General features: G+C 44.8%; 1 protein-coding gene across 1 annotated transcript in view; it reads left to right on the top strand.

The window, feature by feature from the left end:
* The window catches only part of MAP2K5 (mitogen-activated protein kinase kinase 5), a 125,687-nt gene extending 111,030 nt beyond the window's left edge, over positions 1-14,657 (top strand). The window contains exon 22 of the mRNA XM_065641996.1: positions 14,460-14,657. Coding sequence (XP_065498068.1) covers positions 14,460-14,564 — 105 coding nt within the window. The 3' untranslated portion in view covers positions 14,565-14,657. The remainder of the gene's footprint in view (positions 1-14,459) is intronic.
* Positions 14,658-15,084: the final 427 nt, after the last annotated feature.

A 15,084-nucleotide genomic window follows, 5' to 3' on the forward strand; every position in this document is an offset into this window, starting at 1 on the left:
CTCTTCTTTAGCTGGAAGCTCGGCCTTTTATTTTGCAGATTGCATGTGCTTTTCAGAAAGAATTGTTGAAGTCTCTTGTTGAGTTTTTTGGTTCGTACAGCATTGAACTCTACCACGCTACATATGACTGTTTAAATGAAAGCGATTTACTTAAAGAAATTGTATTTGAAATACCAAAAGTCAAGCATGTAGCAGTTATTCCGTTAGGCTTTCCTGTGGATGCACAAAAGTCCGGTCTTTGAGATGCTGTTTGGATTTCTCATGGGGCGGGGATGGGCGATGCTTTTGGCCAAGGGTACAGTCACCTTCTGCACTTCGTTACTTTTGCACAGAGACTCCAGTTTTTGTTCAGGTCTCCAAACTTGAAACACAACTTTTAGTTTTTCTCTGTTTTAAATTTTAATTACTGATGCTTTTTATGTTGGCATTTTATTAATTTAGAAGATTGTATGGTAAATTGTACGCCATATGTGTCGAAACCTCTGGCCTGCTGAAAAACGTGGTCTTCTTTGGTTTGTTCTGTGTTTTGGTTTGTTGCGGGTTTTTTGTTTTGGTTTGGGGCTTTTGTGGTTTTATTTTTATTTTTTTTATTTCAATGCCCAGTGCAGTTTTGTAATTTCCCATTCCTGTGCGTCCAGCAGCCCCTCTCTTCATTTCAGAAATGGCATTTACACCAGGAACCCTGATCTCATCAGCTACAGCGGGCATTTTTCCTGATAGGTCATTTGTTTGTATATTTAAATGTGTTAAGATATGTGTCAAAATATTACAGGCTCTCAAAAATAGGTTCTGGCTGACTATTCCCCCATCTCCAACAAGTCTGCGAAATTAAAAATGCCAAGCTTCTAAGTCGCTGTATTTTAAGAGGGTCTGGACAGTGGCACTTCTTACCAGGTAGAGCTAAACTTGTTGGCAGCTCGTTGTGTTAAACCATTGCTTGTAGCTCTTAGGAAATACTTTTATGGTTTAAACAAACAAATGGAGGATCAGCGTAATCCTACCTGGATTTTCATGTAAACCTTCAGAATAAAGCCAATAAAATACTGCCACTTAGGTTTGTCAATAAGAGGAGTTTCCCCCAGCAGCTAATTTGGGTTTTTTGTGGTGCAGCGGTGGTATCGCTGACAGAGTAGCCGAGGTGGCTGTACAGGTTGGGGTTTTGATGGTGTTGACTGGTGAGAAAGACCAGAGGGCTGTCTGCACTTTGCTTTTCTCAAACGCATCCTGTAAATCTTTTGAAGACGGCTTTACAGGTAAACATTTTCTGTCTGCATCTCTCTAGATGTTTGTGCGTCATTGCTGGATCACAGTGACCCAAGAATTTCCCCTCTTTGGCTACTTAGAAGCATTGGGGGTTTTTTTATCCTGAGCCAGAGCAGGATCTCCGATCAACGATGATTTGTCCAGCGTAAAAGTGTCTGTGCTGGAACCCGTGATGGATGGCTGTGTTTGCAAACATTTCGACTCTCCTCCGTCACGGTGATCCCAGTCATTCACCCTATGACAAGGAGAAACTCTGACAGACACCAAAACACATGCCAGACGTGAAGGGAAGGGCTCTCTCCTGATTTCCCAAGGAAAAAAAGTACACAGCCAAGTATTTTAGCTGTCGTAAATATGATAAATATTAAACTGTGCCATCAATCTATCAGTTCAGACAGACGGTGGACAAATGGTTCTGGATCAAATCCTGGATACACTGGAGGCAATGTCAACACTTATATGGACTTCATTGGTGGTAGGATTTCACACCAGGGCTCAGGATCTTCTGGTGTTCGTCATCTTTCTTGGCCAGGGTAGCTCAGGAGTTGGATAAAAAAAAACGTGTAATCTTTCAGGTGGCTGCGTTGCTCAACCTATTCCCACTCAGCCGAGGTGTGGGAAGGCGGGTTATGGATTTTTCCCCCTCTCCTTTTCCCTCCGTCTTAAAAAAAAAAAAAAAGAAAAAGAAAAAAACAACTATTTCTGTCCTTAGGGGTATGATTTCTTAGGGGTATGATTTGCTCTTCTCTGTCACTTGAGAAATCACCTATTGAAATGGAGAAATACATTCTATCAGCGTCACTAAATCCAGCGATTACAGAAGACTAAAATCGTGACAAGGTTAGCTTGTGAGAGTTGGATTTTTCAGGTGAAATATTCGTTCCCTGTCTTCTGCAGTCCCATTGCTCATCTGACCGCTGACTTTTTACAGGAAATGTGAACATCTGACTTTCTTTCCAACGTGCCCTAAAGCTGCACAATATACTAGCGCTTTCCAGTGAAATGTGAAAAGAAATAACTTGAGTTGGCTCAAAGAGGTATTGAAAATCTAAGGAAATTGGACAAAAACAAATTGGCAACAGCTTAGGGTGATACAGTTAATATTTTTGGTTACTTGAGTCTCCTGGGCTTTGCAGTTTAATTTGAGCAAATGTTTCATTTGGCACTTCTGGTTGTTCCATAGTTCTGCAGACACTGAGACAAATATTTACATCTCGCTCATTTTCATGGCAGAATTGCAGATCTTTCAATTAGGGTACATTGAGAAGTCGTGCGTTTGTCTTGTTGATATTTTTATGTCGTCTGTCTTCCCTACATATTTTATTAAACAAAAAAAAAAATCTGTTAACAGTTCCAAAATAAGATCCATATTTTTAATTCCCAGAGTGTTGTCCTTCCTGTTCACTCCAGATTCATCAAGGAATTTGCTCTGACAGGCAGTTGTTGAAATCTATGTACAGTATTTATCTCTGTAGTAAAACTGGAATTTTAAATTGATTCAGACGCGCTGCATGGATTAAAATTGCTGGCATTTGTGTCGTACCTGCTACTTGTGGGTCTGTATTCTGATTAGCACCTCAAGACACTCCTGCAGTATTAACTAAGAGTAATAATTGCCTATGAATAAGCTGAGTATAAAGCAGGAGATACAGATATGGCTTCTTAGTGACCTGTGTGCATTATGCCTCAAATCCCTTAATCAGATTTGTGCCGGTTGATTCTTGCATCCGCAGAAATTCAGCTGGAGGATCAGGGCCTAAAGTAGTAAAAAATCAATTAATACTACTTTCTAATTTGTACGGTTGACAAAAACGCATATAAATAGGGGACATTTTTCTACTGAAGAGGACCACACTGAAAGATTTTTAATTGGATTTTCATTGTGATTGACAGCATTTGATTATGACAGTAACTTTATTTGGCTGGACTGTTATAGCCCTCTTGTTCAGGGGGTTTTTTTCCATCAAAGCTCTTTTTTATCCGCTGAATCCCCAGCGGAGCAGCAGCGCCTGTGAAAGAGCCTTTTAGCACCTTTGTTGCAGCCATCCCTGGTGATGATTGGACCCAGCTGGTAGAAAAATAAGAAAATGTGCCTTTCACAAAGAGGTTGCATCTCCCGTCTCCATCGTTTCAATAATTTTAAGAGCCCCAGAAACCTGTTGAGGATTAGAAGTAGCTTTAGATGTGAAATGAGTGTTAAGTATTAGTAATCGGGAGATTAGGGCCCCGGGGACAATGGGAGATAAACAACTGCAATTAAGGCAAATCTGCCAGAGTAAACAAAATTTAGCAGAAACAGATGCCCTAACCATTTTGGGGGATTGATTGGAGGGCACCGAGGAATCGATTTTTGTCTTGTTTACACTTCCAAACCCCTGTGATAAACTGGGAAGCTAAATATTTCATACAGCCTGATTTTAGTTAATTTTTTTCCAGCTCCTCACAGTAGGTTTACTCTCTTCTAACAGTGACCAGGCCCGAGTTTATTCAGCATTCACAGGGAGCAGCTAATTGTCTATGAAGGGCCCCTGTGTTTAAATGGGCTTGACAGGAATTTAAATTTTGTTTCAATCAACCTCTGTGCTCACAGCCTGCTCCAGTTTCTAATTTTTAAATTAAACATGATTTTTTTTTTTTAAGCTGCGGCCTCTCCTCCGGAGCCGGCTGCTCGCGCTCCCACCCAAGGCAGCTGCCGCAGCCGGGAACGCGCAGGTTTATTAAGGCCGTAATAGCAAAGCACGACGAGCTGCAACCATGGAAAAGTTCATTGTCCCATAAATGTGCATCTGCCTGTTCGGATTTAATGGGAGATACTGGGGTAAACGCTCGGCTGGTGTAAATCGGGACGGCTCCGCCGGCGTCTGCCTGCGCGGCTGGAGGGAGCCGCGGTTCGCACCGGGGAAAGGCTCCCGGTAGGGAACGGTGGCATTAAAATACAAGTCTGAGAATGGAAATGGTTTTTGTGGCCTCGGTCGTTTGTTCAGTGACCTTGTGAGAGATTTGAAGGATTTTTTTTTTTTTTTTTTTTTCCCCCAAGCCAACTTAGCGGTGATGTATTTTGCGGTCTTCTCTGTGTTTTCAGCAGGGCTCTGCACGTTTTTTCGGATGTCGTTTCATACCTGTGCTTTTTCTGCTCCTGAGACAGGGTGATTTGGCAGTATGTTCATGTTTGATCACTTAATATTTGCTTTGTTTAGTCTCTTTACTAAACATGGCAAACATGAGGATGTTACTTTGCACTAGACGCAGACGATGTGTACGCATGCAATGCGATATGATCAAATGGGATACTTTTAAAAACAATTTGTTCATTTACAGAAACTTCATCACGGAAATGCTAGGGAAGTGCAGGCTCTTTCATTCCCCCTTTTTGCTTCCATCCAGATCGTTTTCTGTTTTGTTTGCTTCTTTGTTTTGTTCATTGTTGTTGTGTGTGTGTGTGTGCACACGTGTGTACACACACAGCTTTTTCTACTCCAAGGTTTGGGTGAAAAATATTTAGGAGATTGTTTAAGTTTACTGCAGCTTAGGGATTTTTTTTTTTCCTTGTCAGCAGAAACTAGTTTCTCAAAACTTAGAGATAATAACTGTTTTCTCCACTCTTCTTCCCCAGTCCAGGGGAACACTTAGACCCCATTTGAAGGAAATGCTGCATAAGCTTTTAATTTCGGACTAGCTGTGGTGTCAACGAGACCGTTCCTGTGATCACGGTGAGGCATGAACTGAAGACACTTCTGCAGGTGCATTTGCATTAACACAAGAGTTCGGGTCAAGTGCATCTTTTTGGTGCGAATCTCCTGCTCTTTCAGAACTGCCACTCTCTCATTCTCATCACAGGCGGGTCTTGAAGCTCATGAATTGAATCGATTTCAATTTAAACCAAACCAGAAGATGTGCTCCAGGCACACACCTAATGAGCTCCGGCGACTAATGGGTGCCGTGTCCGCGGACCAGACCAGAGCTAGTCAAAAGTAAAACCTCTTCCATCCCCGAAACATTGCACCAACCATTTCACTCTGCAGATCTGCTTCTGTTGTCGACAGCTTGCTAATGTTGACATACTCCATCAGCCTTGGGCCACTCTCTCTATTCCTCTTCTACAGCTCTTCTTAACCTCAGCGGCACTTGCAAAAGCATGCTCTGATTCTATTTTGGTTGCCTTAATTTTTTTTTAAGAGTCATCACAAAAAAAATAGAAAACCTTTTCTGGGAGTTAGCTCGTTTTGTTAGCTAAGCACCAAGAGGCACGCCAAGCACAGTTATCGGTTTAACAGCAAATATCAAAAGCAAAACTGCTGTGGAAAGAATGATCTGCAGATGGGAAATAGACTCCTCTGTGCCACAGCCAAAACCAGAACTCTGTAGTAAATTTAAGACTAACATGTGCCACAGAAGGAGAATAGCGAAAATCAGACCCATCCACGTATTTCGCCCCTGCGCACCCTGAGGCCCTGCAATAGGAAGGAGTTGAGTTGTTTGAAATCAAGTTCATGCTACACAAAACTCAGAGGAGCTTCACTGACTCCTGCTAATTTGACCTGAAAAAACATTCCGTCTTGACCCTGAGTCTGGTGATGAGTTGCTGTCCCGAGCGGCTGGTCTGGACTCATCATCAGATGCACAAGAGGTTTCTGACGACTCTTTTTAGGGCCACCAGCACATCGTTTGGCAATGGCCAATGTTCCAAAGCTTCAGAAGAAGGTTGAAAAAAGGATTTTAATCATAATGGAAGGACCTGTACTGTTGTTTAAAAATGGAAATTCAGGTGCGATAGGTGGACAGTTCCTCTTCAGGTTAAGGTTTTCAGGTTTAAGTTACTCTGTTCTTCCTCTCAATCCATCCATTGTGCTTGGGGATGGCCGTTATTTAAACGCAAGTCCTGTAAATTGCAGCAGAATTTTGGTGCCTCAACTAAACTGCTAAACTAGCCAAAGATCACTTGCAATTAACTTTCTCATATAAAAAGTAAAAGTGCATTGGTGAAGTTAATCTAAAAATAAATAAATAATATAAAATACTACTACTAATAATAATAATGAATCCTTCTCAAAAAAAAAGGATGAACAAGACTTCAGCCGTTAGTAGTATTATCCACTTACCTTTGTTTGTTACATTTTGTATCATCTTTTCACTGTCTTAAATGTCATCAGAGGGATAAAATCATTAGTGTGCTAATCTAGAGAGCCATAGTTCTAACACTGACCTAGGCTAATCTGCCTTTGCAATTTCAAGAATTATGTTTGACTCCTCTGAAAGTAACCTTAAATTGTAGTCTTGTAAGAATTCCAGAGCTGTATCCTTCACTCCTTCTCCTAATGAGGTTATGACCAAATGCTCATTATAATTGCTTTAGACTCCTTTTAATTTTCAAGCTTATTAATCATAAGAAGAGTTATTTAAAATTGCATAAATTAATCTTAGATTAAAAGCCCATCAAAGCCTCGAAACAATTAAGAATAAGTAGGATTTCCCTGGGGCAGCAAGTTTTATTTTAATAGTGTAGTCAGGTGGATATCAGAACATTGAAGTATGGTAGTGATTAATGTATGCAAAATTTAAATGAGAGTTTTTAAATGGCAAATCTAAATCACATATTGACCTAACTGTAGGCTTTAACTGCATTGTCTGTCATATATTTAAACTGTTTAGTAATCAACATTTTAATTACAGTGTATGTTAGGGAGGCCACGCAACAAACAAAACTCCCCACTTCCCGACACGCCACATGGAACCGTTTTGCAGGTGGGGGCTGCGCAGAATGAGGCATGAGGAAAAAGAGCAGAAACTTCAAGGAGACTGATGCTACTTGATTTTTGCTTATGGATGTGCTCTGGGCCCCGCTTCATCCCCACCCGGAAAACGCCACCGATCGTCGCAGCTTTCTGTCCCTCCTCCCTACCCTGACCATTCTCTAGAGGAACGAGTCCTTTCTGCTCCCCGAGCTCGCAGAAGCTACAGGTGACATCCTCACGGGGGTGGGAAATCCTGTGAAAAACATCACTTTCTGGATGCTTTTTTCTCGTGACCCGTTCCTGCAGATCTACGGAAGCACCGTGTCTTTGGCCCCTGCCATGGGCGCTTTCACTCCGGCAGCCAGCTGAGAACAGGCTCCCGGGGACGCCGAATTCCTCCCCACGCACAGCGAGAGGCAGTCCTTGCCCTGAATAGTCACTGTTCTGAGGACAGGAACTGGGAGAGAGAACTGGGCCAGTAAACACTTGCTCCCAGATCAAGCACAGCCATGCAGGTACATAGAAAAAGCTCGTACTTTACGGCCGAACTTGCTGTGATTTGACATCCGCAGTCCCCCTCACTGCAGGTGATGCAGGGAAGAGACAAGGAGGTTTTGTTTCTGGAGGAGAGCGTCTCTCAAAGCAAGGGTTGACCTTGCTGGAGCTTTGGGACACCGGGGACACACGCGCTAAGCCTCCCAGTCACCTTTTTCTTTAAAGGTTACCTCCCGTGGTCAAAACACATCCTAAAATTGCAAAAGGAGAACCAGAGATGCGACAGCCGGGTCACCCTTAAGAAGTGTCTCGCAAGGTCTTGTCACCTGTGTACATATTCTGTGTCTCCGTGGATCAATGTGTCTGAAGCCTTCAGATTTTTTTACCCCACTCAAACCTTAGACGTGAGTGATGGAGCAGCCCCCGAGGAGGACTCCGACACCTTCTGCGCCTGTGAATTAACAACGATTTGGGAGTCGGCAATGAGAGTATTGGCCTGAGGATTCCTCGCTGCTATTCCTGGCTGTGGGAGCAGAAATGGGCCTGGTGGATAGCTAGCACAGATAATTAGAACAGCGTTTAGTTCGGCTTGTCCTTGGAGGCAGGAGCTCTAGATGTAAAATCCTCCAGTACTGGAGGTGGTGGTAGAGCGGTGAAATCTTGTACGTGCTGAGGTCAGTAGAGGGGGACACAGGGTCGGTCCAGGGTAGTTTGGGTTACTCGAGCACTTAATCTCTCCAGGTGTCCTGGGAAGACAGATCATTTCCAGAGCTGAGGTTTGTGTCTGTCCCTCTGAAAGTCTGATTTGTGTTGCCATTAAGCATGTGAATGGGCAAGAATTTCCTCTCAAGTGTGTGCCCTCTGTTAATTGCGAGAGCTGTAAATAGCACAGTCACGTCGGTAGCAACTGGAGAACTATCTGGGGTGATAACTGTGTGGCGCTATTTTACAGCCAAGTTCTTAATTTTCCAAACTTGCAGGGCTTGCGTTCCTTCAGCCAGCTGGGGATGAGCTGCCAGCCAGGCTTTTCTGATATAATATCCGCACCGTGGCCATCTGATGAAGCTTGCCTTTGAACAAATTGAGGCGTGGGACATCCCAACTGCTTCAGGAGCGTAAGAAGTGGTGTGATTTGGTCACGTTTTGCGCTGAGTTACTGCAGACACAGGCTGAAGTTCTGCCGAATGGTGGTGGTGTGGGGTGGAAATGGGTGCAGATGCAAACGGACAGGTCCCTGGTGTCCTGCGGGCAGCGATGGGGCTGTGCGGAGCTGGGTCAGAGGAGGCTCTTCCTCGGTCTCAACTCCTATTGCCTCACCAGTGTCCCCAAGGAAAAGGAGCAGGTTTCCAGTTTTCATTTTATTCTTAAAAGGTGCCCCGGTGCTCCGAGGTGCCGTGTTTTGTGCAGGAAAAGCTCTGCGTCAATGCGTCCGACGCACCACGGACACATTCAGTGCTGCAAAGCAGTGACGTGCCTTTTCTAATATTGCCTAATAAACTGCTGCATTGTCTTATCCCTATCCCCTTTTAAAAAATGGCATCAAAAATGAAAGTTAAGCAGAGATTGAACTTCCCTTAAAGCAGCCTGTAGCCATCGGTAATATTTATTTTCTCTATTTGTTTTAAGCCTGTGAAGACTGTAGTTTCCTCCATACTGTCCTGATGGAGCCCTGACCAGCAAGCGTGCAATGCCCCTAGCCCTAATGTGCCATTAATGATAGGTTAATGTACAGTATAATGTTTTTTGGACTATGGGTTCATTACACTTCTGAGTGCAAGGTCCTTCTGCAGAGCGCCCAAGGTCCCATTGCATTATATCATGCAATAAAAATACCCTTTTCATATCACACGCTAATAAACTGTATTTGAAATGCTGTCTAAGGGCACTGCCATCGTCTTGATAGTCTGTGTCTGCAACAGTTAGGATCTTTTGTATTATGTTTTTTGTTATGCTGGATTCAAATTTTTTTAAATGAAATGGATAATTTGTCCGTGCTTCTTTGTAATAAATGGAGCACAGTCCTGTAACTGCACAGTCTGGGAGGATTCCTGGAAAAGAGAATGTTGATAGGATGGCACTGCTGCAGCCAACAACAACACTGCTTATTTCCTGACGTACCTTGCATAAGCATGAGGTGTTTTATTGTAATTTCTAGTTCGCTCAGTGTTGTGGTTCCGTTTGGGTGTCACGTAGACGTTAACGTGAGCGCTTGGTCCCTCTGACGGTGGCTGTGGTGTGGGCAGGAGAGCCCGGCGCTGATCTCCTGTGCCATTGAGGATGACGTTCCTGTCTGTCCTCCTGGTCTCCTTCATGTTCTCTGCCCCAGGAGACACCACCCTGTCATTTTTGCAGATTTACAAGGAAATTGGTGACGGATGTCGGGAATGTGCTGTCACCATCCTGGCCGAGCTTGGTAGCTGCCTATTTCATGGACTCTTTAAACCAATCTCACAATAAGCACTCACTTGTTTTATGCCTGGGAAGCCTTCTGAAATCACAGCAGCATTGCTGAAGGGATGTTATTTATTGTCCCTCTATCTTTTGGCAGTGTTTAGGAGCCACAGCCTTGGTCTAAACCTCCTTGGTGCTGTCCGAACGCCCGTGTTTGATGGTCACTGGCGGAGGAACCTATTTATGGGACGGACTCTTGTGAAGCTTTGATCTTCCCTGGACTCGTGTATGAGGCAAAATGTTGCATGTGCCTTAGACCGAATAGCTGAAAGGATTCGGGTAGCCCAGGTTTGAGGCCGTGGGCGATGCACGGGCCTTGTCTGAGGGCCCTGTCCCAGCGGGACGTTCGTGTCCCCTGGAGGGGTCACCATCGCTCCCACCAGCGGTGCGGGCGAGCAGATCGGAGCAGAGCTGCGTGTGGCCACCTGGCGCTGGAAAAGGCCGGTGGGTCTGCAGTCCCGTGAGGGTGCCGTGTAAAGGCTGCTGCAATAAGCTCTGGGTGGGTCATTATCAGAAACAAAGATTTCTCAGACCCTGAGGAGAAGGCCATGAAAGCAAATTGCTGAATTTTAAGGGTAGGCGAAATTATGGAACTTTTACCCTTGAATAATGGCAATTTAATTGACTGGGCTAAATGATTGATGGTTTGTGAGCAACGAGTTTGAATTGCCAGGGCTGTGTGTTCAGGAGGGCACTGCCCTTTTAATTTCATGTCAGATATTTAAATCATTTACATCACCCTCTGCGCGGCTCTTCCCTTGGAAAGAGTTAACCTGTCTGGTGGGACACTGCAACTTGAGAAATGTACCCTTTATCAAGAGAACCAGATGAGACAAGTTCATTTAAAAAGCCTGGTTTGTCATTGTTTATCTAATTTTCCGAGTTGACACACAAAATTAGGCGGGCTGACACTCACTCTGGGGCCATCCCTGGCCCTGTCCTGCCTGACCTTTTCGGCTCCAAGCCGCTCGCTGGTGGTCGTTTCCCCCGGCTGCAGAAATCTCTGTACAGCCAAGCATCCTACCAAGCCGAAGCCCTGCCTGGGTGCGGCAGCACCTGCCCAGTGCGGGGAAACAGTTTGGCGGTGGCTTTTCAACCTGTTTTCTGCTGGGTGCACTGGTTGCCAGGTATTTTTAAGGCTGAGGTTTTAAGAATTGGCAAAGAGGTGGTTGATGGTTTGTCACGAACATGGGTAGAAGTCTGAGCAAATGTGAAATGCCGGGGGATGGGAGCAGATCTGTCATGGGGACATCCTGAGATACCTTCGGGATCCTCGCGTGAGCATCTCCTTGGTGCCGTGATTACGCCTGTCAGTGTTGCAGCGAGCTCTCACGTGTTATGGAGACTCAGATGTTCATAGAATCATTGAATGGTTTGGGTTGGAAGGGACCTGAAAGATCATCTAGTTCCAACCCCCCTGCCATGGGCAGGGACATCTTCAACTTGCCCAGGTTGCTCAGGGCCCTGTCCAACCTGGCCTTGAAATGTTGGGTGAACCGTCACTGGTAGAGCAGGAACGGTCTCCATTACAGCGATTTTATTAAGGAAGGTTTAATATCGATCTCTTATTTGGCAATTCACAGTGGACGTGAGCACCCGTATAGACAAGCTGTGCTCTGCTGACGCTGGGGTGCGGCAGAAAAGGTCTGCACGCCACACCAAGCAGAGAGTGTCGTCTCTCCAGGGCAGTGAGAAGTCAGTGGCTGCAATGGAAAACGTGTTTCAGGCTTCCACACATTGAACTTTTTTCAGTGTTGCCTTGCAAAGCAAAATAAATCTGTACGGGAGTATTTAAGTACAGCAGGTTGGTTGCGTTTGGTTTAGAACATGCTGCTGGCCGCTGAAGTCAGGGCTGGGATTTTTACTCATGGCTGAGACACTCGGTGACCAGAATTTATTAATAGTGTGCAAACTGTTGTGACTTTTTTTTTTTTCTTTTCAGCTTATCCTGCAGCCTGGGCATGCACTAGACCTGGAGGGTGCAGCTGCATTTCTTCTTTAGCAGTTTTGATTTCTACTTGTGTCTTTTTCCCATGTTCTTTCCTTCCCTCTCTATCTAATCTCCCTGCCCCTTATCTCCACTCTCCCTTCCAAAGGTATCTCCAATTTAAGGCACTGGTTGCATGGGCTGTCCAGCAGGATTTGCAAAGACAGGTCCCACTGGCACTGTAGGCTTAGCTCTGGGGGAAATCTCTGTTCTCCAATTCCCTATTTAAAAGCAAACAAACAAACAAACAAACCTGAGCAGATTCTGAAAAACAGCTTGTAGTAAAAACATCCCTTCAGCCTGAGAAAAATCCTCACTAGAGCAGTATAGTCTAAAAACACAGGAAATCTAAAGAGTAGTTTCAAGTTAAACTCATTCCTAGGGAGAAAAGTGAGTGTGTCCCCAAGCTTCAGGGAAATAGCCTCGCAAAACAAAGCAAAGAGGGTGAACAGCATTGCTAGCTGACGTTTCCAACCTTGCGTAGCCTGAAATTTCCCTTTGTATATTGTGAGTAGCTTAAATGTGAGGATATACTGGGTGTGAGATGTCTTCCTCTGCGGGGAGTCTCTCCATCGTAAAGGAGATTCATGGAGAAGCGAACCGGCTTTAATAGCTGGTTTTTAATTGCCCCAATGCATCTGCTCTTCCTTGTCTCTGGGCTCCTGATTGTTTTTCCCCAGTTCTCGCTACCGTCCTTGACTGTTGTTTTGTTTAAGAGGTGAACCAGCTATTTGTCAGCTATCTTGCTTATAATAAGCATTTACCTTATTGTGCTGAAAAGAAACTCGGGCTCGGGGCTGTGGCGCAGCTTCCAGGGCACCTGAAGCCAGCGTGGTGAAATAAAACACTTGAGATGTTTGTAGCTCCTCACGGCACAGCCCGCGTGTCGTGTTTTCCTGCTGGTGGACCTCGTGCTCAACTAAGTCTCCACCAGTGTATTCCTGCCATTTCTAACTGGGAAAGCAACTGAGCTGGGACCAGGAAGATCTGAAAAAGGGCTCTCCACATCTCAAGACTTGGCCCTTAAAAAGTTTTAGGTGAGGTTGCAGCCATCCCAAAGAGTTGAAGCAACACCATCTCACGCGTCCTCCGTAATTCTTGTAGATAATGGCATATTTTATTCCTGTAGCTCCTGCGTTTGCCGGCCCTGGCCCCACGGAGTGTTTTATTGCTTGGAGCTGATGCCGTGAGGATTTATTGTGCTTTATTTAGCCCGGAGCTGCTTCGTCGCTCCGCTCGCTGCCATCCGAGCCCAGCCGACCACCGAGCTTCCCGGGCTCGGTGTCAGACCCGCTCCGCTCTCCGGGTGCCGATTGCCGTGGGCTGCGTGCTGGTAATTCCCGCATGTACGTCACCCTCCCCGGGGCTCCCCGGCACGTCTCCTCTGATTGCTTTCAGGCGTTGTTCGCAAGAGCTATGAAGTTTAGTGTTGCAAAAACGGAGCTGCTTCTGAGTGATTTGGAGTAGAGGTTTTCATCATCTGTGATGGTTTCTCCTGGCGATTGCTTCCTTTCAGTCGTTTCTGTAATTGCGGTACTCGGTTTCCTGTGGATTTTTATACTTCATTTGAGATTCATCTGAAGATGGCATGGTCCCATCTCTAGGAATGTGGCCAGATTGAGACATGAGCTGCCTAAGCTGGCTGCTGAAATTGCAGGCCATATTTTTGTTTCATCCTGAGATGCTGTTCTGATTTTCTGAGGTGTCTAAGACACAAGTCTTCCAGTGCCTGCAGTAGCCGTATAATTAATGCCCAATAATATTTTATCATTATCCCTCTTCCGATCATACTTAATTCCCACAGTGGCTTCTCACGAAGACCTGTTTTGGCTATACTTGGGTGATATTTTTCGTTTCTGTATCAACTGTTTACTCCAAATGACATGTGCTAGCATGTATGTGCGTGAACAAATGCCGCTCCGTATGGAGGCGGCAAGTGCTGCAGAGCCTGGCGCCCGGTCCTGCTGCATCTGCAGGCGCAGAGCGCGGTGGCCACAGAACAAAAGGAATTTAACGCTTGCAGGGATGTCGTGAAACAGGTGCTCAAGGGAGCTGTAAAAGAGAGAGACTTCAAAATTAACAGATCACAGACCTTTACAAGCAGACTAGTGTAGCAGCGCTTTTGTCAGAATATCGTTTTACCAAAACATCACTTAGAAGTTGAACAGACTGGCAGGTCGTCCTAGAAAGGAGCTGGTTCGAAACGCAATGAGCTAATTGAACATTAAAGAAAAAAAAGTCGGTATTTTCAGGAAGTTCTAGGCTAAGGCCTCAGTAAAGAGTCTGGGTTTCCCCAGCCCTCTCTCCTCTGTCTGAACAATGTATGTGGATGGTACGGATCCAAGAGGAAGTTCACTGCTTTGAATCACTGTTTTATTGCATTTTTGTGATTGCAGCCACAGGATGCTCCACTGTATTTTTTCCAAAATTAGGAAGAAAAAAAAAAAGAAAAGAAAAGAAACCCAACCTTTTGGGTTTTCACAGGAAGGGTTGTGTTGACCTTGGCTAACTGTGCCTATCCTGCTTTCCAGGGCCACCCGTTCATCGTGCAGTACAACGACGGGAACGCCGAGGTGGTGTCCATGTGGGTGTGCAGAATGCTGGAGGAGCGGCGGTCGACCCAGGGGCCGCAGTGAGCTGGGCTGGCTCACAGCAACACGCAACAGCCCCGCGCTTTGGACTCTCTGTCTGTCTGGATCATATTTTACTAAAAATATTTTCTAGAAGCAGCAACAAAATCCGTCAGGATATTTGTTGCTGCCTTTTCCCTCACCACCACATTACGGAATTTTCTTCCCACGTTTCTTTTGTTGCTGAGCAATTTAATGTCCTCAGATTATCTTCAGTTAAACTCTACACAGCCTTAAAGCAAGTATTTTATATCTATATTTTTTGTTATTGAATGTATTGTATATTTCCTGGCTCCAGAGTATTTTTTAACTTTTAGGTTTTTGCTATTGTACGAATGACACGCTGAGTGTTCAGAAGGTTTCATAAGGCTGTTGTTGAGTGCAGACATCCACAAAATACTGGTTTAAAATTTTTTAAAAAGAAAAAAAAAAAAAAAAATTAAGTATCAGGACTTTGCCCATCCTGCAAGGAGGTTTGGGATTGCCCTTCCAGAATAAAAGCCTGTCAGGTAGATCAGCATCACTC

The sequence above is a fragment of the Caloenas nicobarica genome, chromosome 10 (genome assembly GCF_036013445.1).
Source record: "Caloenas nicobarica isolate bCalNic1 chromosome 10, bCalNic1.hap1, whole genome shotgun sequence".
Classification (NCBI taxonomy): Eukaryota; Metazoa; Chordata; class Aves; order Columbiformes; family Columbidae; genus Caloenas; species Caloenas nicobarica.